Genomic DNA, 22,308 nt, shown 5'->3' with positions numbered 1-22,308 from the left:
CTACCACCTTTAAAAACTTCTACAAGTGGAGTAGGTACACCCATTTACTACTATAACCTTCCAAAAAAATACAGATCCATGACAGATATTTACTGAAAACTATAAATTATCCAAAACATTATTTACTGTCCGCAAATATTATATTTAATAAGAACAATACGTTCTTTGTTGAAACATATGATTTTCATGATTTATTGCCTACATTATTTGCGTCTTTGGGATGAATTTTCGTATATAAGCTGCATGGAAATTGGGGTAAGTCAGTCGATTGGCAGGGTTCGATCCCAGCCTTACCATGGTGCCGTCAGCTACACTGTTGTGTGCACTCAGCGTAAGTTTCTTTTATCTTTATCTTTTATTTTTGACTTATTTTGCAGTTATTGCAACTTGTTCTTCTTCTTCTTCTTAATGTGCCTCTTCACTACTGAAGGTTAGCCGTTAGTTCCTTGAACCTCTCTCTATCCATGGCCAGGCGAAACAGTTGTTCGACAGTGGTGATGCCTGTCCACTCCCTGATGTTTCTGAACTTGGTTTTAGCTAAGGATAAAATCTCTACTTGTTATTGACCTTTCTAAGCTGATGAATCCTTTGTGGTTCGCCTCCACCGCCACTCCTATTTCTGCCTAATAACAGTGTTGAGCTGCTGTTTTGGCTTGGGTGTGGTAAAAAACAAACCGAGGCGTTCCAGCTTAGTCCTTAGAGGTAGCGGCGCATCTGTGGCCGACCTCAGGTAGGAATATCTAATCCTATGTGGGGTTGATTACATTTGCATGGGCGGCAGCCACTCACCATCTGGTGGACGGCATGCTCTGCTACTCCTATATTATATAAAATATGTTGTGTATTAGAAAATATTGTCCACTTCCTAGATTGAAGGAAAATCGTGAGCAAACCCACACACATAAGAGTTCTCTTGGTGTGAAATCTACCAATTCGCTCTTCAGTTAATATTAAAACTACTTTGCAACAATCTACCAATATGTATGATGGTACGATTATTTATTTAAAACCACGCAGTATGTATATTTACACGCATCCTTTGTGAGAGGGTGGTACATACTGCATGGTTTTAAATATATACCTATTCTCGTACCTGTAGGTAGCGGATTGTTGCAATAGTTTTAATCCTAACTTAATAGCATGGATTTCCGCAGTTATTCGATACAAATATAGTTATCGCCAAACTGCTAGTCCGCTCTGAAGTTGTTCCGAGCAGGTGTAGTCATACAATTTGGTATGGCGACGCGATTCATTTCTCTATTCAGAGCGGACTAGAAGTTTTGCGCGGACTATAACTATCTAATTCGCACTTGGTTTCGAAGGTGGTAGAACCCTTTGTGGTTCGACTCCAGCGGCACCACCGCCACACCTATTCTGCCTAATAACAGCAGTGTTTGGCGCTGCTGTGTTTCGTTTTGAAGGGTGTGGTAAGGGGGACATACTTTTCCGACGCGTTCCAGCGTAGTCCTCAGGGGTAGCGGATCATCTGTAGCCGACCTCAGATAGGAATATCTAATCCTATCTGGGGTTGATTACAGATGTCCACGGGCGGCAGTAGCCACTAACCATCAGGTGGACTGCATGCTCGTCTGCTACTCCTATTTTATAAAAAAAACTTGGCCAGCGAGGTGGACCCTGGCCTACTCCCCACTTTTTATATAACCTATTTTTTATATTTCAGTTGCTGAGTATACATGCGTCAGCTCAGAGTAAGTAATCGGTTATTTAGTACTTTCCACTCATATACTCTTACTGTAAATAATATACTTCTTAGTACCGTAAGAGGAGTTCCAGCTTAGTTCTCAGGGGTAGCGGCGCATGTGTGGGCGGCCTCAGGAGGAAGCTTATCTTATCTGGGGTTGATTACAGATGTCCATGGGCGGCAGTAGCCACTTACCATCAGGTGGACTGCATGATCGTCTGCTACTCTTTTATTGTATAAGTGAGTAGCGAACTTCATGTATAGGCCTCGCACAATCATGGGACTTGTGCCTATCAGGAGCTATTAACCATCTGAAGGTAGTAGCACTTTTTATGGTTCGTCTTCGGGTGCACCACCGCCACACCGTCTGCCTAATAACAGCAGTGTTAATCGCTGCTGTGTTGTGGTTTGAAGTGTGGTAAGGGAAACATACTTATCTGAGTCATTTGAACGTAGTCCTCGGAGTCCCCTACGTACACAGGACAGCCGCCAGATGGGTTTTAGTGGGTAAAAAGTCCACATAATTTAGCGTCGCTCCAACGTCATCAGATACCCTTTGTAAGGTTGCCTCCTCAATAAAAAATGACCGAGGTAGTACTTATCTGGGGTTGATTAAAAATGCCCATGGGCAGTAGCCACATGCCATTAGTTGATACTTCAATGTTTTGAAACTTTACTTACAACTTAAATTCTTTGCAGCGTACTCGAGCCTCGACATAAACAGCCAAAACCGAGCATACGGTGGCAATTACGCCTACCAAAACGACCAGGCTGGACCCAACTATGTCTCCAGCGACCGCAACCAGGGGTACAGCCAAGGCGGTGACTCCTCAACCAACGTGAACCAATACACCCGGTCGCCGAGCGGTGTCACTAACACCGCCGCGAGATCCAGGGCTAATAACAATGCCTATGGATTTTCACGTTCGAGTAAGTGTTATTTTTAATACTTTTAATAGTGGTAGAACCCTTTGTGGTTCGACTCCGGCGGCACCACCGCCACACCTATTTCTGCCTAATAACAGCAGTGTTAAGCGCTGCTGTGTTCCGTTTTGAAGGGTGTGGTAAGGGAGACATACTTTTCCAAGGCATTCCAGCTTAGTCCTCAGGGGTAGCAGCGCATCTGTGGTCGACCTCAGGTAGGTATATCTAATCCTATCTGGGGTTGATTACAGATGTCCAGGCGGCAGTAGTCACATACCATCAGGTGGACTGCATGCTCGTCTGCTACTCCTATATTATAAAAAAAAAAAAAACACGGAAGATACAAAACTGTGGTTTGACTGGCACCGCCGCACCTATTTCTGATGTAATAGCAATATTAACCCCGCGTCAAACTGCTAGTCCGCTATGAAGTTGTTGCGAGCTGGTGTAGTCATACAATTTGCTATGGTGATGCGATTCATTTCTATATTCAGAGCGGACTAGCAGTTTTACGCGGACTATAACTCCATATAACATTTTTTTTTAAATATTATTTACAAAGTAGCAAGATGATGGAGCTGGAATTATTTCAGACCGCACATCTCGCTCTTTATATTATTATTATTACCTTATATATAAAATTCTCGTGTCACAATGTTAGCTACCGTACTCCTCCGAAACGGCTTTACCGATTTTCACCAAATTTTGTCACCAATCTGATCAGATAGTAGATCTGAGAATCGGCTAATATTTATTTTTCATACCCCTAAATGATAAGGGTAGTACACCCTTAACATTTTTTTTATATGGCAACACAACGTTTGCCGGGTCAGCTAGTTTTTATATAAAGTTTGGGTACCCTACATGGCTTATGTATTCTTTTAATCTTAGATGATTTAAATGATAGAATGACGGTGAAAAAATGGTCTCAAATTTTGTTTTGTCTTACAATTAGTATTTAATTTAATTAATGTTAATCCCAATTTTTTTACAGACAAAAAATCATTAAATGTGCCAGTCGGTATGTATTAAAGTTTAATAAACTTATTTAATATGCTATCTCATGTTTAGATTGAACAAAATCAGAATAAGATTTTTGCAATTTAACTTTGCCATGATTCTGTAAGGCGCTCGAACACCGCGTCGAAAATGATTAACCCTGATAATCCTAATAAAGGCATAGATTAGTTAAGATTACTCACTCCTAACAAGAAAATGTAACCAGTTTTGACAATTGAAATTGTCACTGTCATCTAAATTAAAACAAAATATTAAAAAATGTAGTTTTTAGATCATTTACGAATGAAAGGCTATTTCTCCGCACTTTTTCTTCGATTTCGTGTTTTTGCATCACTTAACTGCGCAATTCGGCATTGTTCCGCGTAAATTACACCATGACAGCCTTTAAATGGCTGACAGAATTGTCAGCCGTTTAAGCCATTTAATGGCTTCTTTCTATTACAAGGCGGTGAGATATCTATACTTATCTATGCTGACATCGTGTATTATCATCGGTTCTTGATAATTATTCAGAATGTTTAATTAAACTGACTGTTCAAAGTGGATAAAAACCTCTAACAAGTTAAGCTAATAAAACCGTGGTTAAATAATAACAATTTTGAAAAATACGAATATAAAATCACATTTCTAATTTTGTTCAATTACACATTCCACGTCAAAGCGCCATGTTGGTAATTCATTCATTAGTAACAGCGCCATCTATTGCTGGTTTAATGCAAAAACGGCAAATGTCGATTCATAGACACAAACGCTTCCAGATAGGGGATGGGATTACGAAGTTATCCAGAGACAATCATTTGACAAATATGGTAATCCGATAGCCACGTACGAAATTCTACCAATCGGTAAGTGATTAGGACCTCACTGATTATTAAATCAGATGTTATCTTAAAAGGTATACCTATATTTTCTTATTTTTCACCTCTTTTCAGTTCCAAGGTATTCTTTTTTATTATTTATAAACACTTAAGTATAGTTATTTAGTAGTTTTACCGAAAATCGTAATTTGTCAATTTTTTCACATACTTCATACATTGTCAATATTCAATCTTTGGTAGGTAAAATGGAGATTAATAACAGGAAAGTGGTTGGGGCCACATTGCTTGGCCGTCACACGAAAACGACATATTAATGTTAATTTATCATGTAGGTAGCGTAGTGGTTAAGAAACTCGGCCTCTCGATCAAGGTTTCCGAGGTTCAAATCCCAGGCAGGCACCTCTGATTTTTCGAAATTATGTGCGTATTATAAATTAATTATCACTTGCTAAAACGGTAAAGGAAAACATCGTCAGAAAAACTGCATACCTGAGAGTATTATAAAAATAAAAATCTCAATGGTATGTGAAGTCTAGCAATACGCACTTGTCCAGCGCGGTGGACTATGGCCTAATCCTCATTCTGAGAGGAGACCCGTGCCCAGCAGTGGACAGTAATGGGTTGATGATGATCATGTATATCGTTAAGACTGAAGTTGACGTGTATTAAAGAAAACGTTATATTATCCAAATACTGAGGGTATATTTAAAAAATGCACTACCCACATTATTTACACCTTTATTGTTATTTTTGTTTTAATTTCGAATTTCTTCAACAGAAAACGGCCCAGCAACTGTGACATCGACATCAGACATCGCTGGAGGTGGTTCTTCATCGAACTACGGCAACAGTGTCTCACAGAACACCGTTGGCGCGAATGGGCAGAGAACTTCGTACAGTGCCTCCAACCAAGGATCGAGTAACAACGCCGCACTCAGTGGCTCTAGCTCCTACAAAAAGGTCACACCGAACGGAGAAACGACCTCATCAAACACTTTCTCATCATCTTCCTCTGATAATAACGAAAGTAGCCAAACCAGCTATTCCAGCGATGATGGTATGTATAAGTTAAAACGCTTAGAAAGTATTTTACAATATATAATTCCACAATAATACATTTTCCACTCATTTATCAAGATATTGCAAAAATCCGATATTTCATATCAAATCAAATCAAATCAAAATTTTTTATTCAAAATAGGGTCTTTACAGATCACTTTTTGAATGTCAAAGCAACTACCACCACTTCACAAGGTGTTTCGTTATGGAGAAGAAGCGGCGAAAGAAACTCCATAACACACATCTTTTAAAAAAAATGTTTTTGACAATGTTAACTTAACGTAATGGTACATGTGGAGCTGGAGCTAATTCAGACCACACCGTTTTGTCAGTCAAATAATCACTTACTTTATAGTACGCTTTTTTACATAGCGTTAGTTTAACGACATGTTTAAACTTTTTTTCTGTGAGATTCAAAATGTGGTCGGGTATTTTATTGTAGTAGCGAATACAGTTGCCCACGAAAGATCTAGCCACCTTACATAATCTACGTTTAGGAATTACTAATTTATTTCTATTTCTGGTATTAAATCATATCATAACTCAAAAGAAGACTGAATATCCAAAAAATATAGAATATGTAGAGCTAATTGAACATTGATGAAGGTGGTAGAACCCTTTGTGGTTCGACTCCGGCGGCACCACCGCCACACCTATTTTTAACTAATAACAGCAGTGTTAGGCGCTGCTGTGTTCCGTTTTGAAGGGCGTGGTAAGGGAGACAGACATTTCCGAGACGTTCCAGCTTAGTCCTCAGGGGTAGCGGCGCATCTGTGGCCGACGTCATGTAGGAATATGTAATCCTATCTGGGGTTGATTACACATGTCCATGGGCGGCAGTAGCCACTTACCATCAGGTGGACTGCATGCTCATCCATCTGATGATAAATGGCTACTACTGCGCCATGGAAATATGCAATCGAACCCAGATAGGATTAGGTATTCCTATCTGAGGTAGACCACAGATGCGCTACCCCTGAGGACTAAGCTGGAACGCCTCGGAAAAGTATTACCCTTACCACACTTCAAACCAGAACACAGCAGCGCTTAACACTGCTGTTATAAGTAAACTCGGTGTGGCGGTGACGCCGCCGGAGTCGAACCACAAAGGGTTCTATCACCTTCTAACCTTACTGTGTCGTTTTCAGGATCTCCACAACCAGTACCCGTGCCAGTGCCAGTTCCTGTGCCCAGCACACCCATTCCATACCCATACTATCCATACAACTACTACCAACAAAGACCATATGTTCCACAAGGTAAATTTACTTTTCATAACTTATATAACTTATAATAGGTCGCCGTACTCAAAGAGCTAATTACGAGTCGAACTCGCACATGGAGGCTTCTGTACCATCAAATGTTTATTATTTTTTTACTTTGTGGTATTTAGTTTACTTGTATAATCCGCGCACAACTGTTAGTCTTCTCTAAATAGCAAATTCTAGGTATTAGCGGGATGAAGACAGTGCGGGACCATGACAACAGTTCACTGCCCGCTCACTCACACGTGTACATAGCTGCGTTAGTGTGCACTTACGTTGCTACGGAGTATATGCTTGTAGTTGTGTTCGACCGCATTGGCTCACTGACTGAAACCTGCGCGCATTAACTTCAGAGCGGACTTGAAGTTTTGCGCTGAATGTATCTATTTAATTATTTCTTACAATATTTAGTCGTACGAAATATATTTAATTCCAAAAAATATTCGCAATATTGAGGAATTTATCAGTATAAAAAGAAATTTAAAAATATATTTAATTGACAAATGTTTTTATAGTCTAGTCGAGCTTCTCAACAACATTGATGACTAGTGACATATGAATATGATTTGCTGAGTGGTCTGAAATGTTTTGGTCTTAACATTAAATTATAAATACAATAATAATCTACTGTTGTCCACTGATGCTCCTTTGACATTCTCTATTGAGATACCACTGACATTTTTCATTTTTATCTTTACTTATGTGACATTTTATTGATATTGACATTTTATCTTATTAACATTTTAATAATATTGGAATTTAGTATCTTATAAAATTAAACTTATAAAATGCGACTTAAAATTATTCAATTTTTTGTTTTTAGTATATGTTGTTAGAGTTATAATATATAAAAAAACTAAATAACGTTGTATTTCTTTTTAAGGTATACCTCTAGGCGCGCCGTGGTATCCTCCCAATCCAGGTTACTACCCTCCATTAGGTAAGAATCTTCTATATAAGATATTTGCTTAATTCCGGAAAATTCTGATGGAAATATAAGCCAAGCGTTAGATAAACGCTTTCTACACTCACAGCCCCACACTAGGATTCCCTGTGTCGTGGGTGCCACACACACATAGACAAATACACAAACACCCAGACCCAGAAACAGAAATCTAAATTCATCTTTTAGATATCTGTCTGGCCGGGGATCGAACCCGGGAACCTTCGCGCGTCAGACCGGCATAATACTATCTAGGGACTAAATGCTAAGGTTTAAATACACTAAAAAATATTTCATGTGCAATATTACGTCATTATAAAGTTTTAGACTTGCATATAATTTTATAACTAAGCGCTGCTGTGTTCTGGTTTGAAGAGTGGCAAGCCTAGTCAGGGGTAGCGGCGCATCTGTGGGCGACCTTTAGCAAGAACCTAATCTTATCTGGGGTTGATTAATGTCCGTGGGCGGCAGTAGCTACTTACCATCAGGTGGACTGCTTGCTCGTTTGCTCGTCGACTGCTACACATGTATTATTAAAAAAAGTTAGTTGAAGATGCAACTTACTTTTAAGGCGGAATTTGTGGATCGACTTCAGAGGCACCACCGCCACACCTATTCCTGCATGAACTGTAGTGTTAAACTCTAGTACAAAGGGGCATGGAGACATTAATCTAGAGGGTCCTAACTTGTTCTTGAGCATCTTAGTCACATGTGTAGTCGACATCAGATAGGAAACTTATCTGGTGTTGGTTGCAGATGTGTATGGGCACGCTTACAACAAGAGCATGTTCAGTTGCTTCAGGAATCAAAAACTGTAATATCATTTTCAGGTTACCCCAACGGTTATCCAATCAATAATGGGTATCCAATACGTCCAGTCCCTGCAACTACACCGATAGGACCAAGTGAACCACAAGGGACCCCAGGATATCCACCACAGGGCCAACCCTCAGGAACAACCGGATCCACAGGATCTACTACAATAAAGGGATCTTCATCGAGTACTTCAACTTCAAGCAGCAGCTCTACATCCAAATCTGATTCCTCATCTTCAACAACTGTGACACAACAAGGATCTTCTAAACCAGCTGGCCCCAGTAAACCATCAGGATCCACTGGACCTACAGGACCAACAGGACCCACTAACTCTGGCACACCAACAGGACCCAGTGGACCTACAGGACCAACAGGACCCACTAACTCTGGCACACCAACAGGACCCAGTGGACCTACAGGACCAACAGGACCCACAGGACCAACAGGACCAGCTGGACCAACAGGACCCACTAACTCTGGCACACCAACAGGACCCAGTGGACCTACAGGACCAACAGGACCCAGTGGACCTACAGGACCAACAGGACCCAGTGGACCAACAGGACCCACTAACTCTGGCACACCAACAGGACCCAGTGGACCTACAGGACCAACAGGACCCACTAACTCTGGCACACCAACAGGACCCAGTGGACCTACAGGACCAACAGGACCCACAGGACCAACAGGACCAGCTGGACCAACAGGACCCACTGACTCTGGCACACCAACAGGACCCAGTGGACCTACAGGACCAACAGGACCAGCTGGACCAACAGGACCCACTGACTCTGGCACACCAACAGGACCCAGTGGACCTACAGGACCAACAGGACCCAGTGGACCTACAGGACCAACAGGACCCACTAACTCTGGCACACCAACAGGACCCAGTGGACCTACAGGACCAACAGGACCCACAGGACCAACAGGACCCGCTGGACCCACTGGACCCACTGACTCTGGCACACCAACAGGACCCAGTGGACCTACAGGACCAACAGGACCTACAGGACCCACTGACTCTGGCACACCAACAGGACCCAGTGGACCTACAGGACCAACAGGACCCACAGGACCCGCTGGACCCTCAGGATCTACTACAATAACGGGATCTTCATCAAGTCAATCAACTTCAAGTAGCAGTTCTACATCCAATTCTAATTCCTCATCTACAACAACTGTGACACAACAAGGACCTTCTGGACCAGCTGGCCCCGGTAAACCAACAGGACCTGCTGGACCCACTGGACCAACAGGACCCACTAACTCTGGCACACCAACAGGACCCAGTGGACCTACAGGACCAACAGGACCCACTAACTCTGGCACATCAACAGGACCCAGTGGACCTACAGGACCAACTGGACCCGCTGGACCAACAGGACCCAGTGGACCTACAGGACCAACAGGACCCACTAACTCTGGCACACCAACAGGACCCAGTGGACCTACAGGACCAACAGGACCCAGTGGACCCACTGGACCAACAGGACCCACTAACTCTGGCACACCAACAGGACCCAGTGGACCTACAGGACCAACAGGACCCAGTGGACCTACAGGACCAACAGGACCCAGTGGACCCACAGGACCAACAGGACCCACTAACTCTGGCACACCAACAGGACCCAGTGGACCTACAGGACCAACTGGACCCGCTGGACCAACAGGACCCAGTGGACCTACAGGACCAACAGGACCCACTAACTCTGGCACACCAACAGGACCCAGTGCACCTACAGGACCAACAGGACCCAGTGGACCTACAGGACCAACAGGACCCACTAACTCTGGCACACCAACAGGACCCAGTGGACCTACAGGACCAACAGGACCTACAGGACCAACAGGACCAGCTGGACCAACAGGACCCACTGACTCTGGCACACCAACAGGACCCAGTGGACCTACAGGACCAACAGGACCCAGTGGACCTACAGGACCAACAGGACCCACTAACTCTGGCACACCAACAGGACCCAGTGGACCTACAGGACCAACAGGACCCACAGGACCCGCTGGACCCTCAGGATCTACTACAATAACGGGATCTTCATCAAGTCAATCAACTTCAAGTAGCAGTTCTACATCCAATTCTAATTCCTCATCTACAACAACTGTGACACAACAAGGACCTTCTGGACCAGCTGGCCCCGGTAAACCAACAGGACCTGCTGGACCCACTGGACCAACAGGACCCACTAACTCTGGCACACCAACAGGACCCAGTGGACCTACAGGACCAACAGGACCCACTAACTCTGGCACACCAACAGGACCCAGTGGACCTACAGGACCAACTGGACCCGCTGGACCAACAGGACCCAGTGGACCTACAGGACCAACAGGACCCACTAACTCTGGCACACCAACAGGACCCAGTGGACCTACAGGACCAACAGGACCCACTAACTCTGGCACACCAACAGGACCCAGTGGACCTACAGGACCAACAGGACCCAGTGGACCCACTGGACCAACAGGACCCACTAACTCTGGCACACCAACAGGACCCAGTGGACCTACAGGACCAACAGGACCCAGTGGACCTACAGGACCAACAGGACCCAGTGGACCAACAGGACCCAGTGGACCTACAGGACCAACAGGACCCACTAACTCTGGCACACCAACAGGACCCAGTGGACCTACAGGACCAACAGGACCCAGTGGACCCACAGGACCAACAGGACCCACTAACTCTGGCACACCAACAGGACCCAGTGGACCTACAGGACCAACTGGACCCGCTGGACCAACAGGACCCACTAACTCTGGCACACCAACAGGACCCAGTGGACCTACAGGACCAACAGGACCCAGTGGACCTACAGGACCAACAGGACCCACTAACTCTGGCACACCAACAGGACCCAGTGGACCTACAGGACCAACAGGACCTACAGGACCAACAGGACCAGCTGGACCAACAGGACCCACTGACTCTGGCACACCAACAGGACCCAGTGGACCTACAGGACCAACAGGACCCAGTGGACCTACAGGACCAACAGGACCCACTAACTCTGGCACACCAACAGGACCAAGTGGACCTACAGGACCAACAGGACCCACAGGACCAACAGGACCAGCTGGACCAACAGGACCCACTGACTCTGGCACACCAACAGGACCCAGTGGACCTACAGGACCAACAGGACCCAGTGGACCTACAGGACCAACAGGACCCACTAACTCTGGCACACCAACAGGACCCAGTGGACCTACAGGACCAACAGGACCCACAGGACCAACAGGACCCGCTGGACCCACTGGACCCACTGATTCTGGCCAACCAACAGGACCCAGTGGACCTACAGGACCATCTGGACCCACAGGATCTACTACAATAACGGGATCTTCATCAAGTCAATCAACTTCAAGTAGCAGTTCTACATCCAATTCTAATTCCTCATCTACAACAACTGTGACACAACAAGGACCTTCTGGACCAGCTGGCCCCGGTAAACCAACAGGACCTGCTGGACCCACTGGACCAACAGGACCCACTAACTCTGGCACACCAACAGGACCCAGTGGACCTACAGGACCAACAGGACCTACAGGACCAACAGGACCAGCTGGACCCACTGGACCAACAGGACCCACTAACTCTGGCCCACCAACAGGACCCAGTGGACCTACAGGACCAACAGGACCCAGTGGACCTACAGGACCAGCTGGTCCCACTAACTCTGGCACACCAACAGGACCCAGTGGACCTACAGGACCAACTGGACCCGCTGGACCAACAGGACCCAGTGGACCTACAGGACCAACAGGACCCACTAACTCTGGCACACCAACAGGACCCAGTGGACCTATAGGACCAACAGGACCCACTAACTCTGGCACACCAACAGGACCCAGTGGACCTACAGGACCAACTGGACCCGCTGGACCAACAGGACCCAGTGGACCTACAGGACCAACAGGACCCACTAACTCTGGCACACCAACAGGACCCAGTGGACCTACAGGACCAACAGGACCCACTAACTCTGGCACACCAACAGGACCCAGTGGACCTACAGGACCAACTGGACCCGCTGGACCAACAGGACCCAGTGGACCTACAGGACCAACAGGACCCACTAACTCTGGCACACCAACAGGACCCAGTGGACCTACAGGACCAACAGGACCCACTAACTCTGGCACACCAACAGGACCCAGTGGACCTACAGGACCAACTGGACCCGCTGGACCAACAGGACCCAGTGGACCTACAGGACCAACAGGACCCACTAACTCTGGCACACCAACAGGACCCAGTGGACCTACAGGACCAACAGGGCCCAGTGGACCTACAGGACCAACAGGACCCACTGACTCTGGCACACCAACAGGACCCAGTGGACCTACAGGACCAACAGGACCCAGTGGACCTACAGGACCAACAGGACCCACTAACTCTGGAACACCAACAGGACCCAGTGGACCTACAGGACCAACAGGACCCACAGGACCAACAGGACCCGCTGGACCCACTGGACCCACTGACTCTGGCACACCAACAGGACCCAGTGGACCTACAGGACCAACAGGACCCACAGGACCCGCTGGACCCTCAGGATCTACTACAATAACGGGATCTTCATCAAGTCAATCAACTTCAAGTAGCAGTTCTACATCCAATTCTAATTCCTCATCTACAACAACTGTGACACAACAAGGACCTTCTGGACCAGCTGGCCCCGGTAAACCAACAGGACCTGCTGGACCCACTGGACCAACAGGACCCACTAACTCTGGCACACCAACAGGACCCAGTGGACCTACAGGACCAACAGGACCTACAGGACCAACAGGACCAGCTGGACCCACTAACTCTGGCACACCAACAGGACCCAGTGGACCTACAGGACCAACTGGACCCGCTGGACCAACAGGACCCAGTGGACCTACAGGACCAACAGGACCCACTAACTCTGGCACACCAACAGGACCCAGTGGACCTACAGGACCAACAGGACCCAGTGGACCTACAGGACCAACAGGACCCACTGACTCTGGCACACCAACAGGACCCAGTGGACCTACAGGACCAACAGGACCAGCTGGACCAACAGGACCCACTGACTCTGGCACACCAACAGGACCCAGTGGACCTACAGGACCAACAGGACCCAGTGGACCTACAGGACCAACAGGACCCACTAACTCTGGCACACCAACAGGACCCAGTGGACCTACAGGACCAACAGGACCCACTAACTCTGGCACACCAACAGGACCCAGTGGACCTACAGGACCAACTGGACCCGCTGGACCATCAGGACCAACAGGACCCGCTGGACCAACAGGACCTACTAACTCTGGCACACCAACAGGACCCAGTGGACCTACAGGACCAACAGGACCCACAGGACCAACAGGACCCGCTGGACCCACTGGACCCACTGACTCTGGCACACCAACAGGACCCAGTGGACCTACAGGACCAACTGGACCCGCTGGACCATCAGGACCAACAGGACCCGCTGGACCAACAGGACCTACTAACTCTGGCACACCAACAGGACCCAGTGGACCTACAGGACCAACAGGACCCACTAACTCTGGCACACCAACAGGACCCAGTGGACCTACAGGACCAACAGGACCCAGTGGACCTACAGGACCAACAGGACCCAGTGGACCTACGGGACCAACAGGACCCACTAACTCTGGCACACCAACAGGACCCAGTGGACCTACAGGACCAACTGGACCCGCTGGACCAACAGGACCCAGTGGACCTACAGGACCAACAGGACCCACTAACTCTGGCACACCAACAGGACCCAGTGGACCTACAGGACCAACAGGGCCCAGTGGACCTACAGGACCAACAGGACCCACTAACTCTGGCACACCAACAGGACCCAGTGGACCTACAGGACCAACTGGACCCGCTGGACCAACAGGACCCAGTGGACCTACAGGACCAACAGGACCCACTAACTCTGGCACACCAACAGGACCCAGTGGACCTACAGGACCAACAGGGCCCAGTGGACCTACAGGACCAACAGGACCCACTGACTCTGGCACACCAACAGGACCCAGTGGACCTACAGGACCAACAGGACCCAGTGGACCTACAGGACCAACAGGACCCAGTGGACCTACAGGACCAACAGGACCCACTAACTCTGGCACACCAACAGGACCCAGTGGACCTACAGGACCAACAGGACCCAGTGGACCTACAGGACCAACAGGACCCACTAACTCTGGCACACCAACAGGACCCAGTGGACCTACAGGACCAACAGGACCCACAGGACCCGCTGGACCCTCAGGATCTACAACAATAACGGGATCTTCATCAAGTCAATCAACTTCAAGTAGCAGTTCTACATCCAATTCTAATTCCTCATCTACAACAACTGTGACACAACAAGGACCTTCTGGACCAGCTGGCCCCGGTAAACCAACAGGACCTGCTGGACCCACTGGACCAACAGGACCCACTAACTCTGGCACACCAACAGGACCCAGTGGACCTACAGGACCAACAGGACCTACAGGACCAACAGGACCAGCTGGACCCACTAACTCTGGCACACCAACAGGACCCAGTGGACCTACAGGACCAACAGGACCCACTAACTCTGGCACACCAACAGGACCCAGTGGACCTACAGGACCTACTAACTCTGGCACACCAACCGGACCCAGTGGACCTACAGGACCAACAGGACCCACAGGACCAACAGGACCCGCTGGACCCACTGGACCCACTGACTCTGGCACACCAACAGGACCCAGTGGACCTACAGGACCAACAGGACCCGCTGGACCAACAGGACCCACTGACTCTGGCAAACCAACAGGACCCAGTGGACCTACAGGACCAACAGGACCCAGTGGACCTACAGGACCAACAGGACCTACAGGACCAACAGGACCCACTAACTCTGGCACACCAACAGGACCCAGTGGACCTACAGGACCAACAGGACCCAGTGGACCTACAGGACCAACAGGACCCACTAACTCTGGCACACCAACAGGACCCAGTGGACCTACAGGACCAACAGGACCCAGTGGACCTACAGGACCCACTGACTCTGGAACACCAACAGGACCCAGTGGACCTACAGGACCAACAGGACCAGCTGGACCAACAGGACCCACTGACTCTGGCACACCAACAGGACCCAGTGGACCTACAGGACCAACAGGACCCAGTGGACCTACAGGACCAACAGGACCCACTAACTCTGGCACACCAACAGGACCCAGTGGACCTACAGGACCAACAGGACCCAGTGGACCAACAGGACCCACTAACTCTGGCACACCAACAGGACCCAGTGGACCTACAGGACCAACAGGACCCACAGGACCCGCTGGACCCTCAGGATCTACAACAATAACGGGATCTTCATCAAGTCAATCAACTTCAAGTAGCAGTTCTACATCCAATTCTAATTCCTCATCTACAACAACTGTGACACAACAAGGACCTTCTGGACCAGCTGGCCCCGGTAAACCAACAGGACCTGCTGGACCCACTGGACCAACAGGACCCACTAACTCTGGCACACCAACAGGACCCAGTGGACCTACAGGACCAACTGGACCCGCTGGACCATCAGGACCAACAGGACCCGCTGGACCAACAGGACCTACTAACTCTGGCACACCAACAGGACCCAGTGGACCTACAGGACCAACAGGACCCACAGGACCAACAGGACCCGCTGGACCCACTGGACCCACTGACTCTGGCACACCAACAGGACCCAGTGGACCTACAGGACCAACTGGACCCGCTGGACCATCAGGACCAACAGGACCCGCTGGACCAACAGGACCTACTAACTCTGGCACACCAACAGGACCCAGTGGACCTACAGGACCAACAGGACCCACTAACTCTGGCACACCAACAGGACCCAGTGGACCTACAGGACCAACAGGACCCAGTGGACCTACAGGACCAACAGGACCCAGTGGACCTACGGGACCAACAGGACCCACTAACTCTGGCACACCAACAGGACCCAGTGGACCTACAGGACCAACTGGACCCGCTGGACCAACAGGACCCAGTGGACCTACAGGACCAACAGGACCCACTAACTCTGGCACACCAACAGGACCCAGTGGACCTACAGGACCAACAGGGCCCAGTGGACCTACAGGACCAACAGGACCCACTAACTCTGGCACACCAACAGGACCCAGTGGACCTACAGGACCAACTGGACCCGCTGGACCAACAGGACCCAGTGGACCTACAGGACCAACAGGACCCACTAACTCTGGCACACCAACAGGACCCAGTGGACCTACAGGACCAACAGGGCCCAGTGGACCTACAGGACCAACAGGACCCACTGACTCTGGCACACCAACAGGACCCAGTGGACCTACAGGACCAACAGGACCCAGTGGACCTACAGGACCAACAGGACCCAGTGGACCTACAGGACCAACAGGACCCACTAACTCTGGCACACCAACAGGACCCAGTGGACCTACAGGACCAACAGGACCCAGTGGACCTACAGGACCAACAGGACCCACTAACTCTGGCACACCAACAGGACCCAGTGGACCTACAGGACCAACAGGACCCACAGGACCCGCTGGACCCTCAGGATCTACAACAATAACGGGATCTTCATCAAGTCAATCAACTTCAAGTAGCAGTTCTACATCCAATTCTAATTCCTCATCTACAACAACTGTGACACAACAAGGACCTTCTGGACCAGCTGGCCCCGGTAAACCAACAGGACCTGCTGGACCCACTGGACCAACAGGACCCACTAACTCTGGCACACCAACAGGACCCAGTGGACCTACAGGACCAACAGGACCCACTAACTCTGGCACACCAACAGGACCCAGTGGACCTACAGGACCTACTAACTCTGGCACACCAACCGGACCCAGTGGACCTACAGGACCAACAGGACCCACAGGACCAACAGGACCCGCTGGACCCACTGGACCCACTGACTCTGGCACACCAACAGGACCCAGTGGACCTACAGGACCAACAGGACCCGCTGGACCAACAGGACCCACTGACTCTGGCAAACCAACAGGACCCAGTGGACCTACAGGACCAACAGGACCCAGTGGACCTACAGGACCAACAGGACCTACAGGACCAACAGGACCCACTAACTCTGGCACACCAACAGGACCCAGTGGACCTACAGGACCAACAGGACCCAGTGGACCTACAGGACCAACAGGACCCACTAACTCTGGCACACCAACAGGACCCAGTGGACCTACAGGACCAACAGGACCCAGTGGACCTACAGGACCAACAGGACCCAGTGGACCTACGGGACCAACAGGACCCACTAACTCTGGCACACCAACAGGACCCAGTGGACCTACAGGACCAACTGGACCCGCTGGACCAACAGGACCCAGTGGACCTACAGGACCAACAGGACCCACTAACTCTGGCACACCAACAGGACCCAGTGGACCTACAGGACCAACAGGGCCCAGTGGACCTACAGGACCAACAGGACCCACTAACTCTGGCACACCAACAGGACCCAGTGGACCTACAGGACCAACTGGACCCGCTGGACCAACAGGACCCAGTGGACCTACAGGACCAACAGGACCCACTAACTCTGGCACACCAACAGGACCCAGTGGACCTACAGGACCAACAGGGCCCAGTGGACCTACAGGACCAACAGGACCCACTGACTCTGGCACACCAACAGGACCCAGTGGACCTACAGGACCAACAGGACCCACAGGACCCGCTGGACCCTCAGGATCTACTACAATAACGGGATCTTCATCAAGTCAATCAACTTCAAGTAGCAGTTCTACATCCAATTCTAATTCCTCATCTACAACAACTGTGACACAACAAGGACCTTCTGGACCAGCTGGCCCCGGTAAACCAACAGGACCTGCTGGACCCACTGGACAAACAGGACCCACTAACTCTGGCACACCAACAGGACCCAGTGGACCTACAGGACCAACAGGACCTACAGGACCAACAGGACCAGCTGGACCCACTGGACCAACAGGACCCACTAACTCTGGCCCACCAACAGGACCCAGTGGACCTACAGGACCAACAGGACCCAGTGGACCTACTGGACCAGCTGGTCCCACTAACTCTGGCACACCAACAGGACCCAGTGGACCTACAGGACCAACTGGACCCGCTGGACCAACAGGACCCAGTGGACCTACAGGACCAACAGGACCCACTAACTCTGGCACACCAACAGGACCCAGTGGACCTACAGGACCAACAGGACCCACTAACTCTGGCACACCAACAGGACCCAGTGGACCTACAGGACCAACTGGACCCGCTGGACCAACAGGACCCAGTGGACCTACAGGACCAACAGGACCCACTGACTCTGGCACACCAACAGGACCCAGTGGACCTACAGGACCAACAGGACCCACAGGACCCGCTGGACCCTCAGGATCTACTACAATAACGGGATCTTCATCAAGTCAATCAACTTCAAGTAGCAGTTCTACATCCAATTCTAATTCCTCATCTACAACAACTGTGACACAACAAGGACCTTCTGGACCAGCTGGCCCCGGTAAACCAACAGGACCTGCTGGACCCACTGGACCAACAGGACCCACTAACTCTGGCACACCAACAGGACCCAGTGGACCTACAGGACCAACAGGACCTACAGGACCAACAGGACCAGCTGGACCCACTAACTCTGGCACACCAACAGGACCCAGTGGACCTACAGGACCAACTGGACCCGCTGGACCAACAGGACCCAGTGGACCTACAGGACCAACAGGACCCACTAACTCTGGCACACCAACAGGACCCAGTGGACCTACAGGACCAACAGGACCCAGTGGACCTACAGGACCAACAGGACCCAGTGGACCTACAGGACCAACAGGACCCACTAACTCTGGCACACCAACAGGACCCAGTGGACCAACAGGACCAACAGGACCCACTAACTCTGGCACACCAACAGGACCCAGTGGACCTACAGGACCAACAGGGCCCAGTGGACCTACAGGACCAACAGGACCCACTGACTCTGGCACACCAACAGGACCCAGTGGACCTACAGGACCAACAGGACCCACAGGACCCGCTGGACCCTCAGGATCTACTACAATAACGGGATCTTCATCAAGTCAATCAACTTCAAGTAGCAGTTCTACATCCAATTCTAATTCCTCATCTACAACAACTGTGACACAACAAGGACCTTCTGGACCAGCTGGCCCCGGTAAACCAACAGGACCTGCTGGACCCACTGGACCAACAGGACCCACTAACTCTGGCACACCAACAGGACCCAGTGGACCTACAGGACCAACAGGACCTACAGGACCAACAGGACCAGCTGGACCCACTAACTCTGGCACACCAACAGGACCCAGTGGACCTACAGGACCAACTGGACCCGCTGGACCAACAGGACCCAGTGGACCTACAGGACCAACAGGACCCACTAACTCTGGCACACCAACAGGACCCAGTGGACCTACAGGACCAACAGGACCCAGTGGACCTACAGGACCAACAGGACCCACTAACTCTGGCACACCAACAGGACCCAGTGGACCTACAGGACCAACTGGACCCGCTGGACCAACAGGACCCAGTGGACCCACAGGACCAACAGGACCCACTAACTCTGGCACACCAACAGGACCCAGTGGACCTACAGGACCAACAGGGCCCAGTGGACCTACAGGACCAACAGGACCCACTAACTCTGGCACACCAACAGGACCCAGTGGACCTACAGGACCAACAGGACCTACAGGACCAACAGGACCAGCTGGACCAACAGGACCCACTGACTCTGGCACACCAACAGGACCCAGTGGACCTACAGGACCAACAGGACCCAGTGGACCTACAGGACCAACAGGACCCACTAACTCTGGCACACCAACAGGACCCAGTGGACCTACAGGACCAACAGGACCCAGTGGACCTACAGGACCAACAGGACCCAGTGGACCTACGGGACCAACAGGACCCACTAACTCTGGCACACCAACAGGACCCAGTGGACCTACAGGACCAACAGGACCCACAGGACCAACAGGACCAGCTGGACCAACAGGACCCACTTACTCTGGCACACCAACAGGACCCAGTGGACCTACAGGACCTACAGGACCAACAGGACCCGCTGGACCAACAGGACCCACTGACTCTGGCAAACCAACAGGACCCAGTGGACCTACAGGACCAACAGGACCCGCTGGACCAACAGGACCCACTGACTCTGGCACACCAACAGGACCTGCTGGACCCACAGGACCTACAGGACCCACAGGACCAACAGGACCCGCTGGACCATCAGGACCCACTGACTCTGGCAAACCAACAGGACCCAGTGGTCCTACAGGACCAACAGGACCCGCTGGACCAACAGGACCAACAGGACCCGCTGGACCAACAGGACCCACTGACTCTGGCAAACCAACAGGACCCGGTGGTCCTACAGGACCAACAGGACCCGCTGGACCAACAGGACCAACAGGACCCGCTGGACCAACAGGACCCACTGACTCTGGCAAACCAACAGGACCCGGTGGACCTACAGGACCCGCTGGACCCACAGGACCAACAGGAGGTTGTTATTTTGCTTTTACTATACTTATTTTCAGGTTAAAAGGCACCCTATGTCTTTATCTGAACCCCTTATGTCCTGATGTATTGACGACCTGACAGTGTCTCTCAATTTTAAAGGTGCTAGAACTTTCTGTTCCACTGAAGCATTGCATTGTTGCATTGAAGTCCCATCTCCATCAACTGAACCCGTGGCGGTCCTCCACGGTTCAGTTTGAACGGTTATTTTTGCCGCGTGCAAAATGTGGAATGAACTTCCTTCTGATATATTCACTGAGCGCTATGACATGGGGCTCTTCAATAGGGGTGCAAAGAGTTCTCCTGCAAAGCCGGCGATGCAGTTGCGTCTCCTCTGGTGTTTCAAATGTCCATAAGCGATGGTGACTGCTTTCCACCAGGTAGCCCGTCTGCTTTGTTTTTATGAATAAATATAAAAAAATACTACAAACCTATTTCTGCATCATAGCAGTGTTAAAAGCTGTTGTGTTGTGTGTTGAAGGTTGTGGGAAGGGAGACATACTGTTCGACGGTTTCCAGCTTAGATCTCTGGGGTAGTAGCGGTGTGGTCGACCTCGATAGAACTCGGATCTTATCTGATTGATTACAGATGTCCATGGGCGACAGTAGCACTTACCATCAGGTGTGCTGCATGCTCTGTTACTCTCTTACAAAAAGTAACTGTCTGGCTGAGGTCAAACCTTAGCGTATCAGACTAGTATGGTGACTGACACCTTCAAATAATGTATTTTTTTTTTTTTTGTCTTCAGTCGCACCAGGAGCACCGGGCTTCGTGTGGCCAACATACATTCCAGACAATAGCCGTATCTGCATGTGCTACAATAACATTTATGAAGTACCCCTACCACTCCGAAAACGCATATTGGGCGGACAATAAAACTTTAACCACTAACGAGGATTTGCATGTTGTTATAATTTAAGTTTTTATGTATTTTACTGAGCATAATAAAAATCCCTAATACAAATTGTATTAGGCTGAAAAAATAAATGATTTATTAATTAATACATTTTGTTTTCTTCGTCGAACCCCACATAACCAAGGTAATAGTAAGTGAGCCTATTCAGGCTTAGAGCAGCTTGGTACACAGACACATTTATTAACTCTTTTGTTAAGAACTCACACACATAGACCTAATTTCTCAGTCTTACCTCAA

General features: G+C 49.7%; 1 protein-coding gene across 1 annotated transcript; it reads left to right on the top strand.

Moving 5' to 3' along the window:
* The first annotated feature begins 225 nt into the window (after positions 1-225).
* LOC140755353 (uncharacterized) lies at positions 226-21,354 on the top strand. Its single transcript, XM_073090548.1, has 20 exons — positions 226-331; positions 1,682-1,709; positions 2,402-2,632; positions 3,621-3,647; positions 4,405-4,491; positions 5,243-5,521; positions 6,672-6,782; positions 7,672-7,728; positions 8,562-9,886; positions 10,388-11,066; positions 11,529-12,130; positions 12,872-13,546; positions 14,645-15,562; positions 15,818-16,937; positions 17,112-17,273; positions 18,267-18,482; positions 18,594-19,520; positions 19,614-19,775; positions 20,805-20,903; positions 21,257-21,354. The coding sequence occupies exons 1-20, from the start codon at positions 296-298 to the stop codon at positions 21,352-21,354; spliced, it is 7,839 nt and encodes a 2,612-aa protein (XP_072946649.1). The 5' UTR covers positions 226-295.
* Positions 21,355-22,308: the final 954 nt, after the last annotated feature.

Source organism: Epargyreus clarus, unplaced genomic scaffold (assembly GCF_041222505.1).
Source record: "Epargyreus clarus isolate Ecla_fem2 unplaced genomic scaffold, WU_Ecla_fem_2.2 ptg000033l, whole genome shotgun sequence".
NCBI lineage: Eukaryota > Metazoa > Arthropoda > Insecta > Lepidoptera > Hesperiidae > Epargyreus > Epargyreus clarus.
The sequence above is the reverse complement of the archived record's forward strand: the minus strand, read 5'-3'. Positions and strand labels throughout refer to the sequence as shown.